Here is a 19,999-nt window from a genome sequence, read left to right on the forward strand (position 1 = left end):
CGACTTCAACGCGTGAGATGAAGCACAAGTGGTGGAGAGGTGGGTGGGTGTGTGTGTGTGTGGGGGGGGCGGAGGTCGGAACAGAGCCCTGCGTGTATGTTTTAAATTATTATTATTGTTATTATTATTATTTTTCCTCTCAGAAACTTTTAATTTTAATGATCTGTGACCTGTCAGGGAAAGAAGAGAGATTGTGTGTGAGCACAGGACAAAAAGAAAATTAAAAATAAAACGGCTTATTCACTGTACCAGTGGTGGTTTTGTGTCTTTTGTTTTGAGGTTTTTGGGGGTTTTTTTTGGGGGGGGAACTGAAGATCCCCTCCCCCCCGGGGGCCCTCACCCACAGCTCCTGCTGCAGGGGGGCCTGGAGGAGGAGAGAGCCTGCAGTGTTTGTAACAGCTACGGCACAGTGATTCGCTTTTCCTCGCTCCAGAACGCTGTAGAGAGGTGTGTGTGTATTTACCTGTTCAGACACCTTCCTCCCAGGTGTTGCTACCCACCCCCTCACTGCCAGCAGTGTTTCCCCCACCTGCCCTCCAGTGGGGGCAGCATTAGGACAGAGCTGATCCTGTGATAAGAGGAGGCCTGGGCAGCAAGGTGCTCTGGGGCACCAAAGCCTCGTGTCCCACCCCTGGCAGAGCCCAGCAGCAGCACCCCCAGCACTGCCTTGCACCCCGGAGGGAGGTGAGGTCCTGCTTCCAGTGAGGACTCCATGGGGCCAGTATGATTTCCCCTGAACCGATGAGGGGATGGGTTTGTCTCCTGCTGCTGGGCACCGAGCCCAGGGCAGCTCCACATGCTCACAGCTCAGCCAAGGGGAACGCAAGGCACTAAAATACACACCGAGGTGGTTTCAGCCTCTTCTTGGGCCCCAGGGTATTTATCTCAGGTGTTACCTCAGGCCAGTTTTACAACACAGCATCAGCCTGCAGAAACCCTGCATGGATTTCCCCTTCCCTGGCTCAGGGAAGCAGGCCCAAGCACTCATCCACCCCCACAGTCATCCCTTTTCCAGCATCTTCAGTGCCTGGCTCCTGCCCTCCCCTTGTTTTTGCTCTACCCCACCCCGCAGCCGTGCTGTGCCTTCAGCTGAGAGCTGCTGGCTCGCTCCCTGCCTGCAGCCATCACCCCCAGCTTTTGGGGCAGCACAGGCCCAGCAGCCTGTGCTTGCAGCACTCAGTGCATGGCTGTCACATCCCGGCCCCGTCAGCAGCACGGGCTGCCTGCCAGCAGAGATCAGGTGGTGAGCAGACCTTTCATTTTCCAAGGCAGGAAGCACTTAGCCACCAGTGGGGCCTCCTGCCTCTGATCTCGGCCGGAGCCCCAGCTTTAAGGAGTGCTGGGCTGCCCTGCACGATCTCACTGCCTCCAGCCCTGAGCACTTAAACTCACCCCCACGACCTCTCACAGCTCCTGGCACCCAGATTGTGCCTCAGGAGGTGATGCTGCGCCCCATGAGGAGCCCCACATCCTGCAGGCTCCACCAGCACGCAGCTTCCAGCCCCCCCCCCCCCCCATGGCCACCCATCGGCCCAGGAGCTGCAGCCTCCTTACGTTCAATTGAGCAGACATCCCTCCTTCCAACTCTTGTGATTAACACAGGTTTAATTGCTGCTGCTGCTGGCTCCCAGAGCAGGGAAGACATTTCAGCACAGCTCCGGGTGCTGCGAATAGCCTGGATTTCAATGGGCTGCATAGTTTCACAGAGCAGCTGAACACCACCCAAAACCTCAGCGCTGCTCCCTGCTCTGTCACGCACACTGTGGATGCTGGAAACCGTGTGCCAGAAAGCCCTGTCCTCCTCCCAGTGAAACTTCAGCCCTGGCTGAGGGCTGTGCTACAGCACTGAGAGCTGGGAGGCCGAGCAGAGGGGCACAGCTTTCCTCTCCTCCAACTACTCGTGGCCTTCAGTAAAGCCAAACCAAGAATCATAGATTTCTATATGATTCTGGTGGCTGAAGAAGATGGAACCGGCACTACTTGATTCTCTGTCGGCTTCTTCAGCCGCCAGAATCAGCAGCAGTGCTTTAAAGCAAACAAAAACCCGTCCACAAACGCAAAGTGACAACGTCTGCTCCTCGCTCCCATGAGAAGCACAGGAAGGGGCACTTACCCACAGCGCAGGTCCTGGCCGGGAGCACACACAGCATCTCATCCCATCAAACAGGTCCCAGATCACAGCTCTGCCTCTCGCCCCCAGGATCCTCCTCCACTCAGGCCTCTAGCTACCAACCTCTACGCCACGTCTCTTCTCCAGCTGGCAGTCACAACGGATCAGAGGCAGCCACGGGCTGCTCCACAGCTCCAGTCGACACTAACCTCGTTCAGCAGCACCAGGGCTAAGCTCCCTCCGTGACCTGCTCTACACCTCGGCACCGAGCTCACGCACGCGGAGCTGGAGGAAGGAGCAAGGTTGAGAAGAAAAGAAATCAGGATTATAAATCTAAAATTTTATTGAGACAAAAAACAAAAAAAAAAAACAACAACAAAAAAAAAACCAAACAAAAACGAACAGGAAAAATAAAAAAAAACTCAACCAACCAAACCCAAACAAACTGACAGAGCTCGGTATGAAGTTAAAATCCAAACACGTACTTTACATTTAAACATTGTTCACAGAAACCTAAACACATGCTTTTTTCTTTAAAAAAAAAAAAAAAGGTTTGTACAATGCAAGTCTAGATACATACCACCCTACAAAGAGGTGCCAGGAGTCTGGTGGGGCTCACGATTCCAGACATTAAATAAGTCATTATTTGTAATAAATCGGATTAAAAAAAAACCCCTCAGAAGGTTCAGGGTTACTCATCTGGCTCTGGCACCAATGTCTGCCCTCCTAAAAACAATCACTTGTTACGGGAGAATATGGAATTAATTCTTTGTTTGTGCTGCTCGTGGTTTCCCCTCTCTCTCCCACGTGATAAATGTGAAGGGTTCCCAGGGCTGCTGGCTGGACAGTCAAATTCAGGTGGGAAAAGGAACAAGTAGTCAGAAGTCTCACCCCACCCTCCCCCTCCCCCCAGTTTTGACAAATAGCACCTTACAATGGGAAAAAAAGGGTAGAAAGGCTTTTAAGGGGTTAAGATGCATTCCCCCCCCCCTCCCCTCCACATACAATGCGTGTGTCAGTAACTGGCAGTTCTGCTTCAGGACAATACGAATCACAAGTCTGCATTTTCACAAGTCTCCCCTCACCCTCCCTCCCCCCACCAAAACTGCTCTCAGGGTTTTGAGGACCTCGGCTCCAAAGCTTTGGACGTTCACAGTTTCAGTCTCACGTCAGTGGCCCTGGCTCCCTAGTTCTGCCATCACATCTGGGCTCTTTCTTTTTCCTTCTTTCCTTTTCTGAATTCAGGTTCTAAAAAAGATCTGGAAATGATCTGGAACATTGTCACCAGACCTCATCTCCCTCCCACCCTCCCCGATTAAACAAGAGACCAATTTCCCCACATCCCTCCCCCCATATCGATACACCAGTAATAGCAAAAGAAAACAAACAAACAATCAAGAAAAAAAAAACCAACAACCAAAGGAAAAAAAAAAAAACAAACAACCAAAAAACCTACACACATGCTACGCCGTAAAAATGCAGAGTTAACACTATTGGGAAGAAGGCTGTGGGTTGCTGAGATGGTCTTTGAAGAATGAGCAGTATCCATCTGCACTCCTTTTCCCCAGCCCACCCATCACCATGACAGTCCTTCATGGAAGGGGCTTTGCTTCCTCTCCCACAAGCTGCCAAACGGACAGCCTGGAAACAAACATCCCACGGCCCCCTCAGACCCCCCTGCCCTTCCCTCCCTCCCCACCCCCCAAAGTGAGCCGGGCTGGTTTGAATCTGTACACAGCATGAAGCTGCATCAAGCAGCAGAGCAGCTGCAGGGCACAGAAACCATACTGGTCTCTTCAAAGGGCATCTTCTCCAGCCATCTCTACGCTCCCGACTGAGCAGAGCTGCGTTCTCTCCCTCTTGCTCAAACCCACAGTTCAGATCTTTATACAGAGGCTGGCCAAGGCGGGTGCCAGGCTTTAGTTCTTGTCCTCTTTCTTGTCATCGTCCTCTGAGGGGTAGGAATGCCATGTCAACCTCTCCTCATAGAACGAGATGACCACCTGGGGGCACTTGATGTTGGCTTCCTTGGCGGGAACCAGGTCGGCCTCATCAGAGTTCTTCCTACAGGCCAGAGCAGAGAAGCAAGTTAGGGGGCTGCAGAGGGGTGGCAGAAGAACTGGAGAGAACCAAGCAGTTGGAAAACTGAGGAGTCCTCAGGCCACTCGGGGGATCCAAGCAAACCCTTCCTGAGTGGCTCTGGTGCAGAGAGAAGCAGCACGTGAGCCTGCAAAAGCAGGCATTGATTCACTTCTGTGTTGTCAGGCACGGGGACAGCAGCCAAATTGAAGCTGCAGCCCTGCCTCATCTACTCCATACTTCTAAGAGGGTGCAAGAGCAAGTGGCTCCTGCACCTTCACCTCTGCCTGCTTTGGCTCCCAGCTGTGCCAACGACAAGCCCTGCTTTGCTACAGCTGAAAGGGACGTGCTCACGGTCACGGCTCTCCTCGGGGTGAGGCCTTCTGAAGCTGTGGCCCACGCCACGACATCACACCCCTCTTTCTCCCCAAGCTCACGCCTGCTGCAGGGGGCATCTTAAGAGCCACACAATCCCAAGGGCCCTACCTGCTTCTTTCACATCCACGTTAGCCTCAGCGCAGAGGGTCACCTCAGGCAGCAGAGCCATTGTGAGAGATTTCGTGCCAGGTAGCAGGGACTCCCCCGGGCGCAGGTCCTTCCCTCTCTGGCACAGAATAAGTGAAGAAATGACAGACACAGAGACACACTCACCACTTCATCAGGAACATGAGCTCCCCGCTGGAATCCGTGGCACCGATGATCCGTTCCGGCTCGAAGCCCCGGGCAAAGCCTCGTGGTTTCTCTGACTGCAAGAGACAAGTTTCCACTTGTGGCATCCACGGGTGACGGTCACGCCCCTGCTGTGGGCCACACAGACACACTGCGGGCTGCCCAGAAAGGCTCTGTGCATCACATGCTTGGACTGCAACGACTGAGGCCAGCACGCACTGAGCAGACAGCTCAGGTGTGTACCCACGGCACACAGGGGAGCTGGGAGCCCCAGGGCAGCCCAGCGCCGCCAGCAGAGGATCTGATTTCCAAGGCTCAGCTGCCCAAACTTTTGTGCTGGCCCAGATTCAGCAGCTCCCGAGATGCAAACCGAACTGCAGAGCCTTTTTCCTGCCCTGCACCCTCCGAGGAAGGCTCCCGTGCTCTGCCTTGCTTCTTCTCTTGGAGGCAGCAGGTAACTCCTGCAGCCCATTTCACCCCCTGTGCAGTCTCTCAGGAGAAGTTGTGGCCCCACACTGCTTACGTTCAAAGACTGACCGTTCAATTTAGTGCTAGAACCAGCTCCAGATTCACCCAGAGGTCTGGCTCAGAGAGCAGCTCGTGCCTCCTGGAAGCTGAAGCTTTTCAAAAGCACTTCAGCTGTGCCTCGCTGAGTTGGAACAGTCTCCCCTCTGCAGAGAACCATCTGACCGAGGTTTCAAGGCATGGCTACTCCAGTTGCTGGACACTGTGCCAAATGCAGAGCTAGGAAGGTGAGTACAGAAACCCCACGTTGTCTCACCTCCTCCTTCTTCTTCTTTGGTTTGCTCTCCTCCCCTTTATCCTCTGTGTCAGACTCTGCTTTGCGTTTGCTTCCCTCAGACTTCTCACTCTCATGTGCAGTTTTCTGAGACTGAAGGAACTCTGCAATGAGGTCTGGGCAGTCGAGGTTCTCCTCCGGCTCCCATGTGTTATCTTCACTGGAATCAAAACCAGCAGTTTAATTTACACACAGGGACACATACAAAGCTCCTGACACTAGATGAAGAGGAGATGCTGAGAGAAGCAGCAAGATGCTGCATCCTCACCCCACAAAACAGATTAGGGCAGGGATGCCAGGAGCCAGAGCAGAGTTATATCTCTCTTCAAGAAAGAAATGCAATTCATTTCATCTGTCTGCTTGCTTCACACTCCGTTAAAGGGAAGGAATACCCACTAGACTGCCAGGGCACTGCACAGCCAGTCTGTGAGACAAAGCAGGACTTCCTCACCTAGGCTGCGCTCACAGTGCTCCAATGGGAGCTCGTGACATTCAGCACCATCTTTTCCATCATTACATCCAACCTGGACCTGCTAGCACCATTTTGTAGACAAGGAGAGGCCCTGTGAGTAGATAATTTCTGCCTAATACCTGACCTAAATCCCCCCCCTTTTAGATTAAAGCCTTTCTCCCTCATCCCATCACTATCAGAATGTGTAAGAAAGTCTCCCTCCTGCTTACGTACTCGGAGAAACCTTTCCATTTCAGCAGATATTCCACTTTGCCCTTCACCACTCGCCGATCCAGGACCTTCTCCACCACATACTCCTCCTCCTCTTCCTCTAAGACCTCTTCTACTTTCTTCTTGTTCTGTTTTTTTCCCATTGTGCTGGCCAGTTTTTCAGCTTACGGGCGACGCTGCTGAAAGGGGAAAGAACACACGTGTGTGTCGAGCTCAGGTTTGTCTTTGCCAGGCAGCAAAAAGATACCCAGTACCCAGCTTGGCCTCTGCGTACCCAGCACGGAGGCAAAGAGCAGCACAGAAGGCTGGTTTAGAGGAAAGAGGCACTGACAAAGCACTTACACAAAGCCTTTCCACTCCTCTTAGCTCTACCCTGCCCCAAGCTGTGGAAACCATTTGCAAATCCACACAGCACCAGGAAGGAGCACACTGCTGACAGTAATTTCAAGTTAATACAGTTAATCCAAGCTAAACACAAGTCACAGTCCCTGATCCTGAGCTCCCCACGTTCTTTTATTTGGTGCTTTCACGTATCTGAGTTCTAGGATATTCATCCAGCTCTGAACTTCTTCTCCTCATCTCCAGGCCATACAAACAGCCCCAGAGCCACACGCCCAGCAGCAGCCATGGCTTCATGGGATGTTCTGACCCAAACCAAGGCCATTCCCTGTGCAAAGGTATTTGGGAGTGTTGTCCTTAAGTTCAAAGAAAACACGTCTTCTGCCAAGCAAGATGACTGGCGAGCTGGACAACCATTACCAGCCCGAGGACTCCATTTTTGCCACTCAGGATTATCTTGAACCTTGTACAACTCATTTCAGCTGCCAAAAACCTATGCTAGTCAGTTGATATAGCAAAACAAGAATCCTGCAGATTTACACCAGGAAGGTGCCCGAGATAAGAACAACCTCAGCTCTCAGCTGAGCAAGCTCCCTTTGTACAAGATGTTGCCGAGTTGAGCAGCTGCCATTAAGGCTCCATTCAAAGGAAAATGCTCAAAAAGAGGCCCACAAAGCCCAGAAAATGAACGACTACTTCACACCAGAAGCCCCAACAGAGAGGACAGGAGGGACACAGCCCAGGCAGCATGCTCCAGACCACCCTGTCTGCGCTGCTGTCTCACAGACAGGCCCTAAGGGCAGCCAAGAAGCATGGAAAAGCACAGAGGGAGAAAGCAGCACTTCTCTGTTTGGCACGCACTGCACTCAGATGTTTGGAGTTTGGACCTCTCTGCTGCGCTGCTCAGAGCACACACTGTGCAGAGGATGGGCACTGAGCTGCTGGTGGGCCAGGCAGAGTGAGCAACAGCTCTCCTTCAGCACAAAGCCCTGCTGCTCTGTGCTTATCTGGTGGTTTCACAAAGAAAGGGGTCAGCACCAGAGCAGAATGCAGAAGGGGACGGGGTAGAGCTGGCTGTGCTGTGTTACAGAGCTCCAGCATCCATCAGAGGAGACGAATCCTGCTTTGAGTGCTGCGTGAAGCCATGAGAAGATCCCCTGCCTGTAAAGCCCAGCAGCTGGAGTGGTGACAGGGACATTCCCACTGCAGGGGCACTGCCACCACAGGGCTCCTTTATTAAATACCAGAGCACACCCAGCCCCCAGAGATGCAGATTTCCTGCCCCATTCCTCAGGGGAGCTGGAGGAGGGGGGTGGGGGAGAGAAGTAAAAGCTGGAAACAGCTTGCTGAACCGAAGCCGTACAACATCGTGTAGCAGAAAGGCTCTTCCCTGCCCTGCTCCCAGGCTAAGGCAGAGCCAGATAATCACTAAGCATTGACTGGACACCGGGTGGAGGCGAGCCCAAGGCTGCACGATGCAACAAGGCAAAGCTGCCAGCGCCTGCAGGAAGCCAGGCTCGAGTTTCACTCTGGAATTCCTCTGGCAGCTCCTTCCTCCCCTTCGCCCCCGCGGGGGAGGAGGCTCCATGCACTGAGGCACAACCTGTATGGAGAGAAAAAGGCCCGCAGGGGTGAGATCCTGGGGTTCCCTGCTCCCAGAAGGGACTTGTGCTCGGCTGCAGGCAAAGAGATCTCAGTCACAAACGCTGCCTCGTTCTGTAAGAGCACTGGTGTGCTCGCCGAGGGGCTGGGTGGTTCCCTGGACCAAAGTCTGGGGAGGCAATGGAGCCAGAGCTAGGAGTGCAACAGGCAGAAACAGAAAAAGGAGGAAGGCCACAGAGCAGTGCAAGCAATGCTATGCCATAGCTCCATCATGTCACCGTAGGAAGGGCAGAGAAGATGCAGATTCGAGGCCACGAGTGCTTGCAGAAAGCAGGCCAGGAGCAGGGCCCAGGGGGCCCAGTGGCCCCGGGCTGGCTCCACGTGGCACAGTACGTCTGCATCCTGCAGCAGGCAGGCACATCCCAGCACAGCAGCTGCTGCAGAGCCCGGCGTTGCAGAGGCGAGCTGCTGTGCAGGCCCTTTGCTGCACTGCAGTCAGGGAGGCTGGAGCACGACAAAGGGATCCGGCAGAGATCTCAGCCTTCTGCGAGAGGGCATTTCAAACCCTGCCCCGTTTTCTCAATTCAAAGCAAACCACGGCCACAAAGAGCACTGCTTGTTTCGTGGGTGGAGGGGAACGCAGCAGAGGCTGAGCTGTCCCTGTAAGGAAGGGTGACCCCACAAACTCTGCTCCCCAGTGGGCAATGCCACCCACTGGCTGCACCTTCTGAGGAAGGCAGACTACAACTCTGGGGACATGGCTCACGTCTACAAGATTTGGGGCTGGATCATCCTGCCCCAAGAAAGAGGACTCATTAAGTAGCACACGTTTCCTACGTTCAACTTCGATTTTCTTTCTTCACTTAACACGTGAAAAAAGTTGGTTTACACCACAAAAGAGGGCTACCCTGAGCCTAGAAATCCTGCACTGAGCCTTTCTGTTTTCATTTGCTGCTTCTTACCTAAGGCAAGGCTGAAATCCTTTGTGAAAAGGAAAGCAGAGCAGTGAAAGATTGAAAGAATGACTCCTTGGTCTGAAGCTAATAGGAAAAGCATCCGACACACCTAAGGCACTTGAAAAGAATTCAAACCCCAGTAAAAGGGCAGGAAAAAAAAAAAGAGGCCCAGCATGGAAGTGTGCACAAAAGCTTGCTTTATAGGGCCAGGAATAGCATAGTGAGAGCTCAGGCTGACAGCACGGTGCTGCAGATCAGCACAAAGCTCAGCTCCCCATGCTTCCTGGGGCAGCGGGGAATAGAACGGGTGCTGGGATGCTGCTGAGGGAGAGCTGCTGCCCTTCCAGCATGCCTCGTGCTCATCTCTTCAGGAGGAAGATTAAGAAAGGAGGGCCAAGAAGAAAAACGTGGAGACCCAGAGGTTGGGTCTGAATACAGCCCGGTTCCATCAGCTGCACCTTAAAGGATTAACAGCTCAGCTTCGCTTTAACGAGTTTTAAACTTTAAACCTTTCCTCTCTGTGCCTTTCTCAAACTTGGCTGGGATCTCTTGACTCTGTAAGGACTCACAGATACGCCAAGTTTATTCTGCACATGCCAGGGGAAGGCAGCAGGCACCGTTCTTTTGAAGTGGGAAGCAGCACATGAAAGCTTCCTCTCTCCAGAACCTGAACACAGCACAAAACATTTCTGGAAAGTTTGAGTGAAAGCTCAGGGCTCCGAGTGGAGACCAAAGGATGGGAAAGGCACAGCCCTCGAGCTCAGCCACGTCATTTCCAGTTCACAATCCAGGAGAGAACGTATCCCTGGATTTAAGAGAAACACACACACAGCAGCAGAGGTATCACGGAAGGAGCCCAAGCTAAAAAACTCCATCCCACAGACAGGGATTCTGTGGTGCAGTACGTGAAGGCAGACAGAACTTCTGAACTCCTTTCAATCAGCCCAAAGCTGAGTGTGGGAACACATGGCTACATTCCTCTTCTCCCCTTTGTGTAAAGGGAGGGAAAACATCACCGTGGTGTCTTCAGTTTTAGGATGAGAGGCTCTGACTTCAAGTCACACCACGGAAATGCTGACAGGGTACGTGGAACAACTTCTCAGCGAGAGCAGTGAGGTACAGGCTGCCCGGGGAGCATCACTGACCACGGAGGAGCTCCAGCACCGCGGGAGCAGCCCGGGGCTGGACTCGGGGACCCGAGAGATCTTCTCCAACCTTGACGATTTTACCCTTTTCCCTGCGGGGATCCCAGCTGATAACAAGAAACCGCGCCTCAGCCTTAGCCTAACGGCTGACTCCGAACGTCTCCGCTGCAAACGTCGCCCCCTTCCCCCCCAAAAAAAAAGGACCAACGGAGCCTTCCAGCGACCGACGGCCCCGAGAGGCAGTGCCGTCCCGCCACAAAGCCCCACCGCGACAACACCGCGTCCGCACCGCCCGGGGTGGGGGGGGGCGGCCCCGGGCACCCCCGGCCCCAAAGAGCACCGCACCCCCCCGGGGCTCCTCCTCCGTACGAACCCCCACCGTGCCCGCAGCTCTGCCCCGCGCTCCTCCACATCCCAACCCCCCCCCATCCCTCGGACCACACGCACTCCAGCGCTACACCCGCACCCCCCCACCCCGCAGCTCCGCACCCGGTGCCGCCCACCCAGGCCCCGTTCCCCTCAGGCCCGGCTTTGTCCCCGCGCGGCCCCGCCTCGCGCGGCCCGGCTGCTTCCCCACCCTCCCCAAACCCCCTCCCATCAACCCCACAGCGGCCCATCCCCACACACCTTACACAGCCCCGCCAACGGATCCGAGGGGAAGCGGCCTAACGGACGGCGGGCGGGCAGGGGCCGGCGCCGCGGGCCTGGCGCGCTCCGTCCGCCTCCGTCGAACAAAAGAGCCCGGCCAGCCCCAGTGCCCGCCGCACCGCTCCGCGCATGCGCCGCGACCCGCGCCCGCCGCGGTGCACCATGGGAGATGCAGTCCGCCGCGGTCAGATGAAGGCGTCGCCGCGGGGCGTCATGGGAGCTGTAGGCCCTTCCGCTTGAACTACAGCTCCCTGCGTGCCCCGCGCTGGGCGGAAAAGGAAGTGCCGCTCGCTCTATAAGACCGCCGCGCCGCCGTGCGGTTTAAAGGGGCCGCGTCCTGCGAGAGGAGGTGAGGGGGGTTGTGAGGGAGGTGTGCGGTGTTTTGGGGTTTAACTGTGGGCTGGGCGTTGGGTTTTGCGTGGGGATCCCGGCGCGGTTGGGGGCAGGCTGTACGGATCGCTTTAGGGGTTGAGGCGTTGAGTGGGGGAGGTCTCCGATTTCGTGCTGGAAGGCGGTGCCCCACGGCCCCGGATCGTGGGGTGCGGGGGGGGTGGGGTGCGACGTGGGCTTCCCCCTGCGGGCCCCTAATTCGGTTCTTAAGCGAAATCCCCCGAAAGATGATTTGGCCTAACTGCTTAGAGCTGCCCAAAGCCGCCTTCTCCCTTTGGTTTATCGAGCGGAGATCGATGAACTCTGAATCGAGCTCAGCGTGAGATTTATTCGCTGCTCGGTGCGAAAGCGTGGCCGCGAGACGCGTGTGCTTTCCCACGTTTGAGCGAGCCGGCCTCGCCCTGTGCCAGGCCTGGGGCTGTGCTCCGTCCCGCTCCTGCCCACGGACGGCAGTGGGCTGTGTGGAGCTGCGGGGACCCCTCTCGGGGCAGTCCCGTCCCACCCCATCCTCATCCATCCCTCCCCACAGAGCAGCGGCCACCAGCTGCCCTCTGTGGTCTCTGATCTCCCATGGTTGAGCAATCCAACCCCTCTTCCAGGCAGTGCTCTGCTATTCTGTGAGTGGCCCTTTTCTCTCTTCTCCTCTTTCTGTCGTATTTTTGCCCTGGGCAGAGCACGGAGCTCTGGAAGCAGTGGGATCGCAGCTGCCTGGGAGAGCTGAGCTCCCGTTGCTGAGCCCAGCGGAGCAAATGATGGCACCTTTGGCTCCTTGTCTGCCCTCGGTCCTCAGGGAGAGGATCACATGAGCTGAAATGCAGCGGGGTTTTTCTGGTAGATTCCTTTCACCCTCTCCCTTACAGCACAAATTGGAAGCGGCAGCAGCAGGCTGACCCAGCCCTCGTGAGAGCTGTCACAGTCAGATAGCCCAGAGCTGCCTGCACTGGGCCTGGGGCTCTCTGCCCTCAGTTCTTCTCCACTGTCTGCTCAAACCTTCCTGTGCTCTCCATGTTGGATCAGATGAGTGAGATCTTGCAAACCAGTGGAGCCAGATTTTTGAAGCGTGGATCGTGGCTCACCCCTCCCCTTGTGCCAGCTAAAATTAGCTCAGCCTTCAGAAGAGCTTTGCTTCACAACGGAGCGGATAAATAAAAGCTGGGCTCGCAACACTCCCCAGCACTTGGCAGCTCCCGTGGCCTAAAAGGCAAAGCTCCAGGAACTGTGAACAGGTGAAGGGTTGCTGTGCCTCTCTGCTCCGTGTCCCTCAGGAGCCAGGGCTGTGTCCTGAGCCTCAGGTTCATCCCAGGGGCTCTAAATGCCTTGCACAACAAACCAGAGAGGTGAAACCAGGACACGTTTTGTCTGCTGGCTCCCCCTGACGAGCTCTCCTGCTCTGTGTGGTGCAGAGCAGGGAGGGATGCTCGGGTGGGTTGGGCTGTGCTGTTATGGGCTGTGGGGGCTATCTGTCTGTCCTCTCTCTTCCTCTGGCAGTGCTGGCACCGTGTCTGTGCTACCGTTGCAAAAGAGGGATTACTGCAGGAGAATGCAATGGGGCAGCAAATCAGCTGGGGCCCAGCAGTGCCCGAGGGATGTGGTAGAGCTCGTGGCAAAACCCAGCAGGAGAGCTGAGGACACCGGGGAGGGGAGTGAGGGTGAACGGTTGCAATGCAGGCGTGACATGGAACCAGAGGGGGAAATCGTGGTCTGGAGTTTGTTGCTTGTTTGGTTGGATTGTGAAAGTGCTGAGAGGAGCAGTGTTGTCTGTGTCTGTGCTAATGGGAGACGTGCTGGGGCGGCAGCAGGAGCAGGTCTGATCTCAGGGAGAGGAGCAGGCTCCTCTGTCAGCTTGAAGGTGCTGCCTGGGCGGTGGCTGCTTTGCTTGTGCTGGGCAGGCAGCAGGGGGAGGCTGGTGAGAGGAGGAAGCTGAGCTCAAAACGGGATTTTCTCCTCACTGCCTGAACTGGCTGCCCTGGCATTCCAGTGCAGAACTGCGTGTGCAGTGTGGGGTGGGGCTGGGCCCTTCCATCCTTCTTTCCCATGGAGCTACGAGGAAAAGAGATGCTGCATGTCCCAGTTCTGGCCATGGAGCAGCCACCAGCATCCCCCAGCAGGAGCACGATGGGCTGCATGGCCCCTGGAGCGTGTGGGAATTTAATGCTGCTTTGCTCTCTGCCCTGGGGGCAGTTGGAGGTGTTTGTATCCTCTTTATTTCGTGGTGGCTTACCAGATAGGATCAGCTGTGCTAGGACTGGCAGCTGGAGAGCTGCTGCTGGGTGAGACAGAAACATGAAGTTCATGGGGGCTTGGGGAGGATGTGGGGGATCCTGATGGCTGAGTGCTCGATCTCCTCTTACCAAATCCTTTTTCCCCTGTGCAGATGTTTCCTTCTGGGCTCTGGCTCTAGGATGTTGGAGGGCCGAGAGGAGGTAAGACGGCTCCTGATGTGGTTTATCTGTTCCTGGCTGGGGTTTGGCAATGCTGGAGCCCTGAGCTGAGAGGTGCTGAACACTGGGAAGGGGGCAGAGCCGAGGGGGGGGGTGATGGAGATGAGGCTGAGAGGTCTGCCCTGTGCTCAGGCAGTGTTTGTGCCCCAGGAGCTGACCACAGTGCGCGTTCAGGACCCTCGGGTGCAGAATGAAGGCTCCTGGAACTCCTATGTGGATTATAAAATCTTCCTCCACGTAAGTTGTGGCTGCTGGGAAGGGGCAAACCTCAGAGCTCAGCTGCCTCAGTGCCCCTCAAGTCGGGTGGATTTTATTTCTGTGGTTTTCTTTATTTTGCAGACCAACAGCAAGGCCTTTACAGCCAAGACCTCATGTGTGCGGCGCCGGTACCGTGAGTTCGTGTGGCTGAGGAGGCAGCTCCAGAAGAATGCTGGCTTGGTGTAAGCATGCCCTGAGCTCCCTGCTTTCCCCCATCTGCAGCTGCACACTGCATTTCCTCTGGGAATCTCATGTGCTCTCTGAGCAGATGTGGATAGAAACAGCAGAGGGGGGGTGGTTGTCCCCAGACACGGATGTGAGATAGCAGCACTCCAGCTCTGCACAAAGCAGGGTGCCAGCTGCTGCCACCGTGATGCCCCACGTCTTCTTGCTCTGATGCTGGGCCGATCTGACCCCGTGCTGCTGCCTCTGCTCTCTTCTTGCAGGCCTGTCCCAGATCTGCCTGGGAAATCCACCTTCTTTGTGGGGAGCACAGATGAATTTATTGAGAAGCGGAGACAGGGGCTGCAGCAGTTCCTGGAAAAGTGAGTGAAGCTCTTGCACACTTCTCTGGGAGGGCAGGAGATGGAGGATGCAGCACTTAGAAGGTGCTGTTTGTGAGGTGGCAGTGGATCTGCTGCTGGGGTCACCCTGGCAGTGTGAGCTGTTGGGCAAGACCTGCAGACCTGCCTCACCTCCTTCTCCTTTTGCACAGGGTTGTGCAGAATGTTGTCCTCCTCTCCGACAGCCGACTGCACCTCTTCCTGCAGAGCCAGCTCTCCGTGCCCGAGATAGAGGCATGCGTGCAAGGCCAAGGCTCACAGACAGTGACAGAAGCCATCCTGCACTATGCCATGTCCAACTGTGGCTGGGTGCAGGAGGAAGAGAACCGCCCCACGCTGCTGCCAGGAGGAGGTGTGCATGGCAGGTAATGCAGGCAGGGAAAGACCAGCCCAGGGGCATTGCAGTGAGGCAGACCCCAGCTCTCCTGCTGTGCCTGGAGCTGCTTTGTGCTGGCTTGAGCAGACCTGGTACTGGCAGCACTCTGAGCCAGCTGGTGCCTTGCTGTCCACACCTCCCCTTGCCTGTGCTTGCAGCTACAGGAATGCTGCTTAGAAACGGCTGGTGACTGTGCAATGGAGTTTCACTGTTAGGAAATAACCCCTACTATGAAATGAGAGGAGCTACCAGGCTTTCCAGGGACTCTTGAGTGGTTTTTTGAGCTGCCTGTCACATCTTTGTTACAGTCATATAAAGGAATCAAGCTGAGCATGTGTTCCCTAGCCCTGCACACCAAGCAGGTGGGATTCCTGGGGCCAGATGAGCAGAGGTGGATGTCCACAGGCTGTTGCCAGCATCTCCTGTGCTGCCCTTCAGGCTGCCTGGGGGGGTGACCTGTTCTGGCCGTAGCCAAAGCTGAACAGAGGAGAGCTTGAGTCTCCCAGGAAAAGTGAAGCTGAGATTTACAAAGGTCTTTGGATGCATTCTTAATCTCTGTGCAGCAACGAGCCTTTGAGCCTTTCAGAACACACTTTCTGTGCATCTTCTCTCAGCCCTTGCGTGTGCAAGGCGTGTCTCACGCCCATCACAGCTGCAGAGCACTTGCTGTGTGTGTGGGGAATTAGCCAGGCATCTCCCTGGGGGTGGGAGCTGCCCCCTCACTGCCAGTCAGGGGTTTTCTGTACTTGGGGAGACAGCTGCATGGGTGGGAGAGGAGAGCATCTGTCCATTCGTCACCCAGGTGTTGGAGTCCTGCAGGGGCAGGTTCCCTGGCAGCACGGGGTGCCTGGCAGTGCTGCTCTGCATCCCTGTGCTCTCTGATCCTGCTATGCAAGAGGCTGTGTCTGGTCTTCTGCACTGCCCATTGCAAGTGCTTTTTTCAGCTTGGCTTTCAAAGAATGGGAAGAAAGAGGTGTCTGGACTCCAGCCATTCTTAAAATAGAGCTCTTTGCTTTAAGGAGGGGGCTCGGGGGGGGGGGGAGGGGGGGGGGTATGGGAGCACAGCAGCCCAAGCTAATGAGTAGGTATGCAGGTGGTGTAGCTGCACTTTCCCTGCTGCTGCCAGCACCATCTGCCTCTTGCTGGTGGTGCTGCCCTTGTGTGCAAGCAGGAGCAGCCACTGCAGGGCTTCCAGTGCTCTGACTGTTGTCTCTTCTCAGCCTGGGGGGGGCCACGCAGGGGCTGAGCTGCCTGGAGACCCTCCCTCACTGGAGTGACTTCGGCATGGATGATGTGCACTCGGACAGCCCGGAGGAGCCAGCAGAGCCCTTGGGTGGACATCAGGAGATGCAGTAAATGGCTCGAGTGACCTCGCCTGCCTTCCCCAGGACCTGCAGCCCTCTCTGGAGGAGGCACTGCTGGCTGAGCCTGAGGGGGAGGCCAGGCTGGAAGGACTGGGGCTGCACTGGGAACACGGCTTTGTCCTTGGCTCTGTGGTGTCTGGAGCTCGTGTGCTCTCTCCCTGCTGACTCTCAACTGTCCTTGATGTCCCAGGCAGTGTGTTTGTGTAGCTCTTCTCCTCAGAGAGGAGATCTAGTGGTTAGTGAAACCTGTGTTTTTTATTCCCGTGGCCTTTGCTCTCTGGAGTAGTAGCAGGGCTTGGTTAGGTTGCAGTGCCAGCAAGACCCCGTGTTCTTGGCACCTTTCTGACCCTGGGCGGGGTGGGATGTGCTAGCTTGTGTCCTCTATGATGTGTGCAGCCTCAGTCTGGGAGTGGGAGCTGCTGCTGCCCAGCAGATCCCTTTGGGTCAGCCCTTGTGCTCCCCTCTGCACGGAGGCTGCATTTCCCTGGCGATAACTGCTCTGTGCAGCTCCCAGGGGTGGTGGTCTCAGCTGCAGATACTCCACCCACACCTGGGGCCTGCTGGCACGGCCCACGAGCTGCATGCAGCTTGGGACAAATCGAAACAAGCCCCCCAGGAATGAGGGAACAGTTTGTCTCCCCTGCCTGTTTTTGCAGCCACCCCTCCCCGATGAGATGCTGCAGAGGAGAACAAACCTTTCTGCACGTTGATAGCACAGCAGGAGAAACAGGGGAAGGGGAGTCGGGGGGTCACACTGCTGCTTCCCCGTGCTCTCCTGCACCTTTTGCTATACCCTGAGCACTGGTAGAGGCAGAGCCGACGTGCTCTGACTTGAAATAAAAACGGAGTAGAAGAGGCTTGCTGGCGATGTCTGTCCTTGCTGCGTGGGTAGAGGGAGCCAAGCAGGGCCGAGGCCAAGCACATTGGAGCTAGGTGGCTGTAGGGATGGGAACAGAGCTGCTGCCTGCACCTCTCCCTGCAGGGCTGACCCTGCTGGGGCAGCTCACCCAGAGCGAGAGGTGAGAGGGTCCAGGAGGAGGAGGAGAGCAGAGGGCTGACAGCAACGGATAGAGCAGATCTGGGGGAAGGGGTGGGGGGGGGGGTTGTCCCCACGCAGAGGTTGGGGTTTGCAGGGGAGGGAGGGTTGGAAACCCGTTGTGCCGCAGCCGAAATGTCAGGAGAAGTTCACGGTGAAGGCTGGCAGCTGCCATTGGCTGCCCCCCCCCCCCCCCCTTCATCCATATTCATATCAGCTCATGAGCGTGCGGCTCCAAATGGCTCAGCTGTGAGGCCAGCTGTGGCCGTAGACAGCACAGCATCGCTCGGGCACCGCTCCCTCGGCCGGGACTGCAGCCCCTGAGCTCGGCCTGGCACTGCCGCCCTGCTCTGGGCATCCCTCGCTCCGTGCCATGCCAGGAGCTGGCCAGCCCTGGGGCTTCCCTCCGAAGGTGATGGAGATGCAGCAACGAGAGCTCGGTTCATCCTTCCCCCCCCCCCCCCACCCCCCCCACTCCTTCCCGGGGGTGCAGCTGCTGCTGCCCCGGTGTTGGCTGCGTGTCAGAGCCGGGAGGAAATTATTTTTAGTGGTGTTGATCGACTCTGCAAAGCTGTCGGGAAAAACAGTGACTCAGAGGCAGAGCCGTGGGGGGTTGGGGGGGCGAGGGGGGGGAAGGGGAGGGGGGGGGGGGGGAGCCGCCCCGGTGCTGCGTGCGGAGCCGAGCAGCGCTGCCCCCGCACTGCTGGGGCCGTGGGAATGTCCGAGGATGGGGGTCTGTGCAGGACCTGAAGGTGATGGGCGTGGGAGTCGGGACCCTCTGCCGTGCGTGGCCCCGCCGCCGCTGCCGGGAGCAGAGCTCGCCACCTAGACGCGGGCCAGGCTCTCCAGACAGCGCATCCCCGCCGCCCACCCCCCCCCCTCCTCTCCCCCCGGGGAAAGCTGTCTCAAATCCTTGCAAACAAACCATGGCGTGTGCACCCCCCACCTTTCCGCACGCTCCGTGTCCCCGGGATGGGGGGAGGGCTGGAGCGGGGCAGGATCCGACCCCGTGGAGCAGGGGGGGGGAAATGAAGGCACAGCTCTCCCCTATCCCCTCCCTCCGCACCGGAGGCATCCCAAACTCATCCCAACAGCCAGAGGTGCTTCTCCCAGTTCGAGTGGGACCAGCACTACGGTTCTCCCGCTGTCCCACGGGCTCAATGCCCCCCCCCGCATATCAACCCCCCCCACCGCTGGGCCGCTCCCTGGGCCGGGCGGTGCGCGGCCCTCGAGCGCCACCTGGCGGCCACGCGGCGCAGTGCGGCTCGGAGGGAATAGAAGAGACGGGGCCGGAGCGGCACAGCGTGTTGTTGGGGGGGGTGCAGAAAGGGTTTATTGCCCGGGGGGGGGACAGGGCTCGGGTGGTGCCCGAGCACCGAGGGGTAGAGCAGGGTCCCGGGCAGCGGGTGGTGGCATGCGGGGCTCCTCTTGTAACAGGTTCTCGGGTCTGGGATGGGTCTTTGCGACATCGCAGCGTGGGCAAGGGGAGAGGCGAGCACCTGGATTTGGGAAGGGGGAAGAGACACTGTGAGTGTGGGGAAAGGACTCAGTGTAGGGCCGTGGGTCACAGGGAGGATGCGTATGTGTCTGTGCCCAGAGGGCGGTCAGGGAGCTGCCAGCCCCCTGCTGCCCCAGCCCCGCTGCCGGGCTCCGTTTCCCCATCTGCCAAATGCCACCGTATGGGCTTTGGGAGAACAGCCCAGTGTCGCTGTCAGCGCAGGTTGCAGCTGTCACATACAGCTCTCAAGGTCCGACAGAGGCAGCTGCGGTGGTTTTGGCACAGCTTTCTGCCATGGAGCTGAAATCCAGGCAGGGGCACTGCACGGAGCCCCACGTCTTGGGTGAACGTCTGAGGGTCACCACGTCCCTGCAGCCCTGTCACCCCCCCGGCCCTACAGATGTGCCCCCATCCGCTGTGCTGGGCACGGTGGTATTTTCCATGCCCATTTCCTGGCCTCACCACCTTCCTTCCGTGTAAAACAGAAACCAGAAGATGGAGCCAGACTGTCCTGGGAGAGAGAAGCAGCGTTGCCTCCCCAGCACGTACACCCCGGGGTGCCACCTCTCACCTGGGCACCGCCGTCCTCACCGCTCCTCCAGGTCGTAGGCGGCCGCCAGGTAATCCTTCGGGACGATCCCGACGCTGCTGTTGAGCTCCCCGACCCACCAGCCGTACATGTTGTACTCCTGGGGAGGCACAGCAGAGGGGTTAACACAAGCAAGGCAGCGGGCACAGCTCTGCTCCCTTCCTTAGGCAGCTGGCTTTACACACACCCACTTCTCTCCCCTCTAAATCCCACTGGGGGTGCACTCTGCTGCCCTTCACCCCCCCAACTCCTCGCTTCCCAGGGGATGTGGGTCAGCACAGAGTGGGGGCTGCATCCCCAACTCTGGCACACCCCCTTCCCTCACCCCTGCCCCGTGCTTTGCCATCTCCTCCAGGCAAGCAGGAAAAACCTCACTGCAAAACCAGGGGAGAAGAACGTGGCTCATCCTGGAAACTCCGTGGGCACAGCAGGAGCAGCTCTGGGCAGGAGATGCA

The 19,999-nt window shown here is 57.1% G+C and overlaps 3 protein-coding genes across 6 annotated transcripts in view; 1 reads left to right on the forward strand and 2 right to left on the reverse strand.

Moving 5' to 3' along the window:
• Positions 1-3,814: 3,814 nt before the first annotated feature.
• On the reverse strand, positions 3,815-11,147 carry CBX1 (chromobox 1). Its single transcript, XM_065749953.1, has 5 exons — positions 11,009-11,147; positions 6,343-6,518; positions 5,640-5,817; positions 4,841-4,935; positions 3,815-4,174 (listed from the first exon to the last, which is right to left on the reverse strand). The coding sequence occupies exons 2-5, from the start codon at positions 6,480-6,482 to the stop codon at positions 4,030-4,032; spliced, it is 558 nt and encodes a 185-aa protein (XP_065606025.1). The 5' UTR covers positions 6,483-6,518; positions 11,009-11,147; the 3' UTR covers positions 3,815-4,029.
• A 171-nt stretch (positions 11,148-11,318) lies between these two features.
• Positions 11,319-16,960, forward strand: SNX11 (sorting nexin 11). 4 transcript variants are annotated; one of them, XM_065749948.1, is made up of 7 exons: positions 11,319-11,378; positions 13,794-13,842; positions 14,011-14,097; positions 14,200-14,300; positions 14,565-14,663; positions 14,834-15,046; positions 16,278-16,960. In XM_065749948.1, exons 2-7 carry the CDS (start codon positions 13,822-13,824, stop codon positions 16,411-16,413), a joined length of 657 nt encoding a protein of 218 aa, XP_065606020.1. In that variant the 5' UTR covers positions 11,319-11,378; positions 13,794-13,821; the 3' UTR covers positions 16,414-16,960. The 4 variants fall into 4 exon arrangements, with proteins under 4 accessions (XP_065606020.1, XP_065606021.1, XP_065606022.1 ...); XM_065749949.1 differs by lacking the exon at positions 11,319-11,378 and adding an exon at positions 12,017-12,036; XM_065749950.1 differs by lacking the exon at positions 11,319-11,378 and adding an exon at positions 12,632-12,645.
• A 1,846-nt stretch (positions 16,961-18,806) lies between these two features.
• SKAP1 (src kinase associated phosphoprotein 1) overlaps positions 18,807-19,999 on the reverse strand; it is a 122,876-nt gene continuing 121,683 nt past the window's right edge. The window contains exons 12-13 of the mRNA XM_065750025.1: positions 19,527-19,644; positions 18,807-18,956 (exon numbers count right to left, since the gene is read on the reverse strand). Of these exons, the coding sequence (XP_065606097.1) occupies positions 19,543-19,644 (102 nt within the window). The 3' untranslated portion in view covers positions 18,807-18,956; positions 19,527-19,542. The remainder of the gene's footprint in view (positions 18,957-19,526; positions 19,645-19,999) is intronic.

The sequence above is a fragment of the Cyrtonyx montezumae genome, unplaced genomic scaffold (genome assembly GCF_038088225.1).
Source record: "Cyrtonyx montezumae isolate F1298 unplaced genomic scaffold, pur_monq_1.0 scaffold_61, whole genome shotgun sequence".
Taxonomy (NCBI): Eukaryota; Metazoa; Chordata; class Aves; order Galliformes; family Odontophoridae; genus Cyrtonyx; species Cyrtonyx montezumae.

Bases quoted from the DNA above. Each gene is read 5' to 3' on its own strand.
- CBX1 (XM_065749953.1), bottom strand. From the start codon at position 6,482: ATGGGAAAAAAACAGAACAAGAAGAAAGTAGAAGAGGTCTTAGAGGAA. The intron at 5,818-6,342 runs GTACGTAAGCAG...TTTTGATTCCAG, and splicing joins AAATGGAAAGGTTTCTCCGA to TGAAGATAACACATGGGAGC. The intron at 4,175-4,840 runs GTGAGTGTGTCT...TCTGGCCTGTAG, and splicing joins CTCATGTTCCTGATGAAGTG to GAAGAACTCTGATGAGGCCG.
- SNX11 (XM_065749947.1), top strand. From the start codon at position 13,729: ATGTGGGGGATCCTGATGGCTGAGTGCTCGATCTCCTCTTACCAAATC. The intron at 14,098-14,199 runs GTAAGTTGTGGC...TTTATTTTGCAG, and splicing joins ATTATAAAATCTTCCTCCAC to ACCAACAGCAAGGCCTTTAC. The intron at 14,664-14,833 runs GTGAGTGAAGCT...CCTTTTGCACAG, and splicing joins CTGCAGCAGTTCCTGGAAAA to GGTTGTGCAGAATGTTGTCC.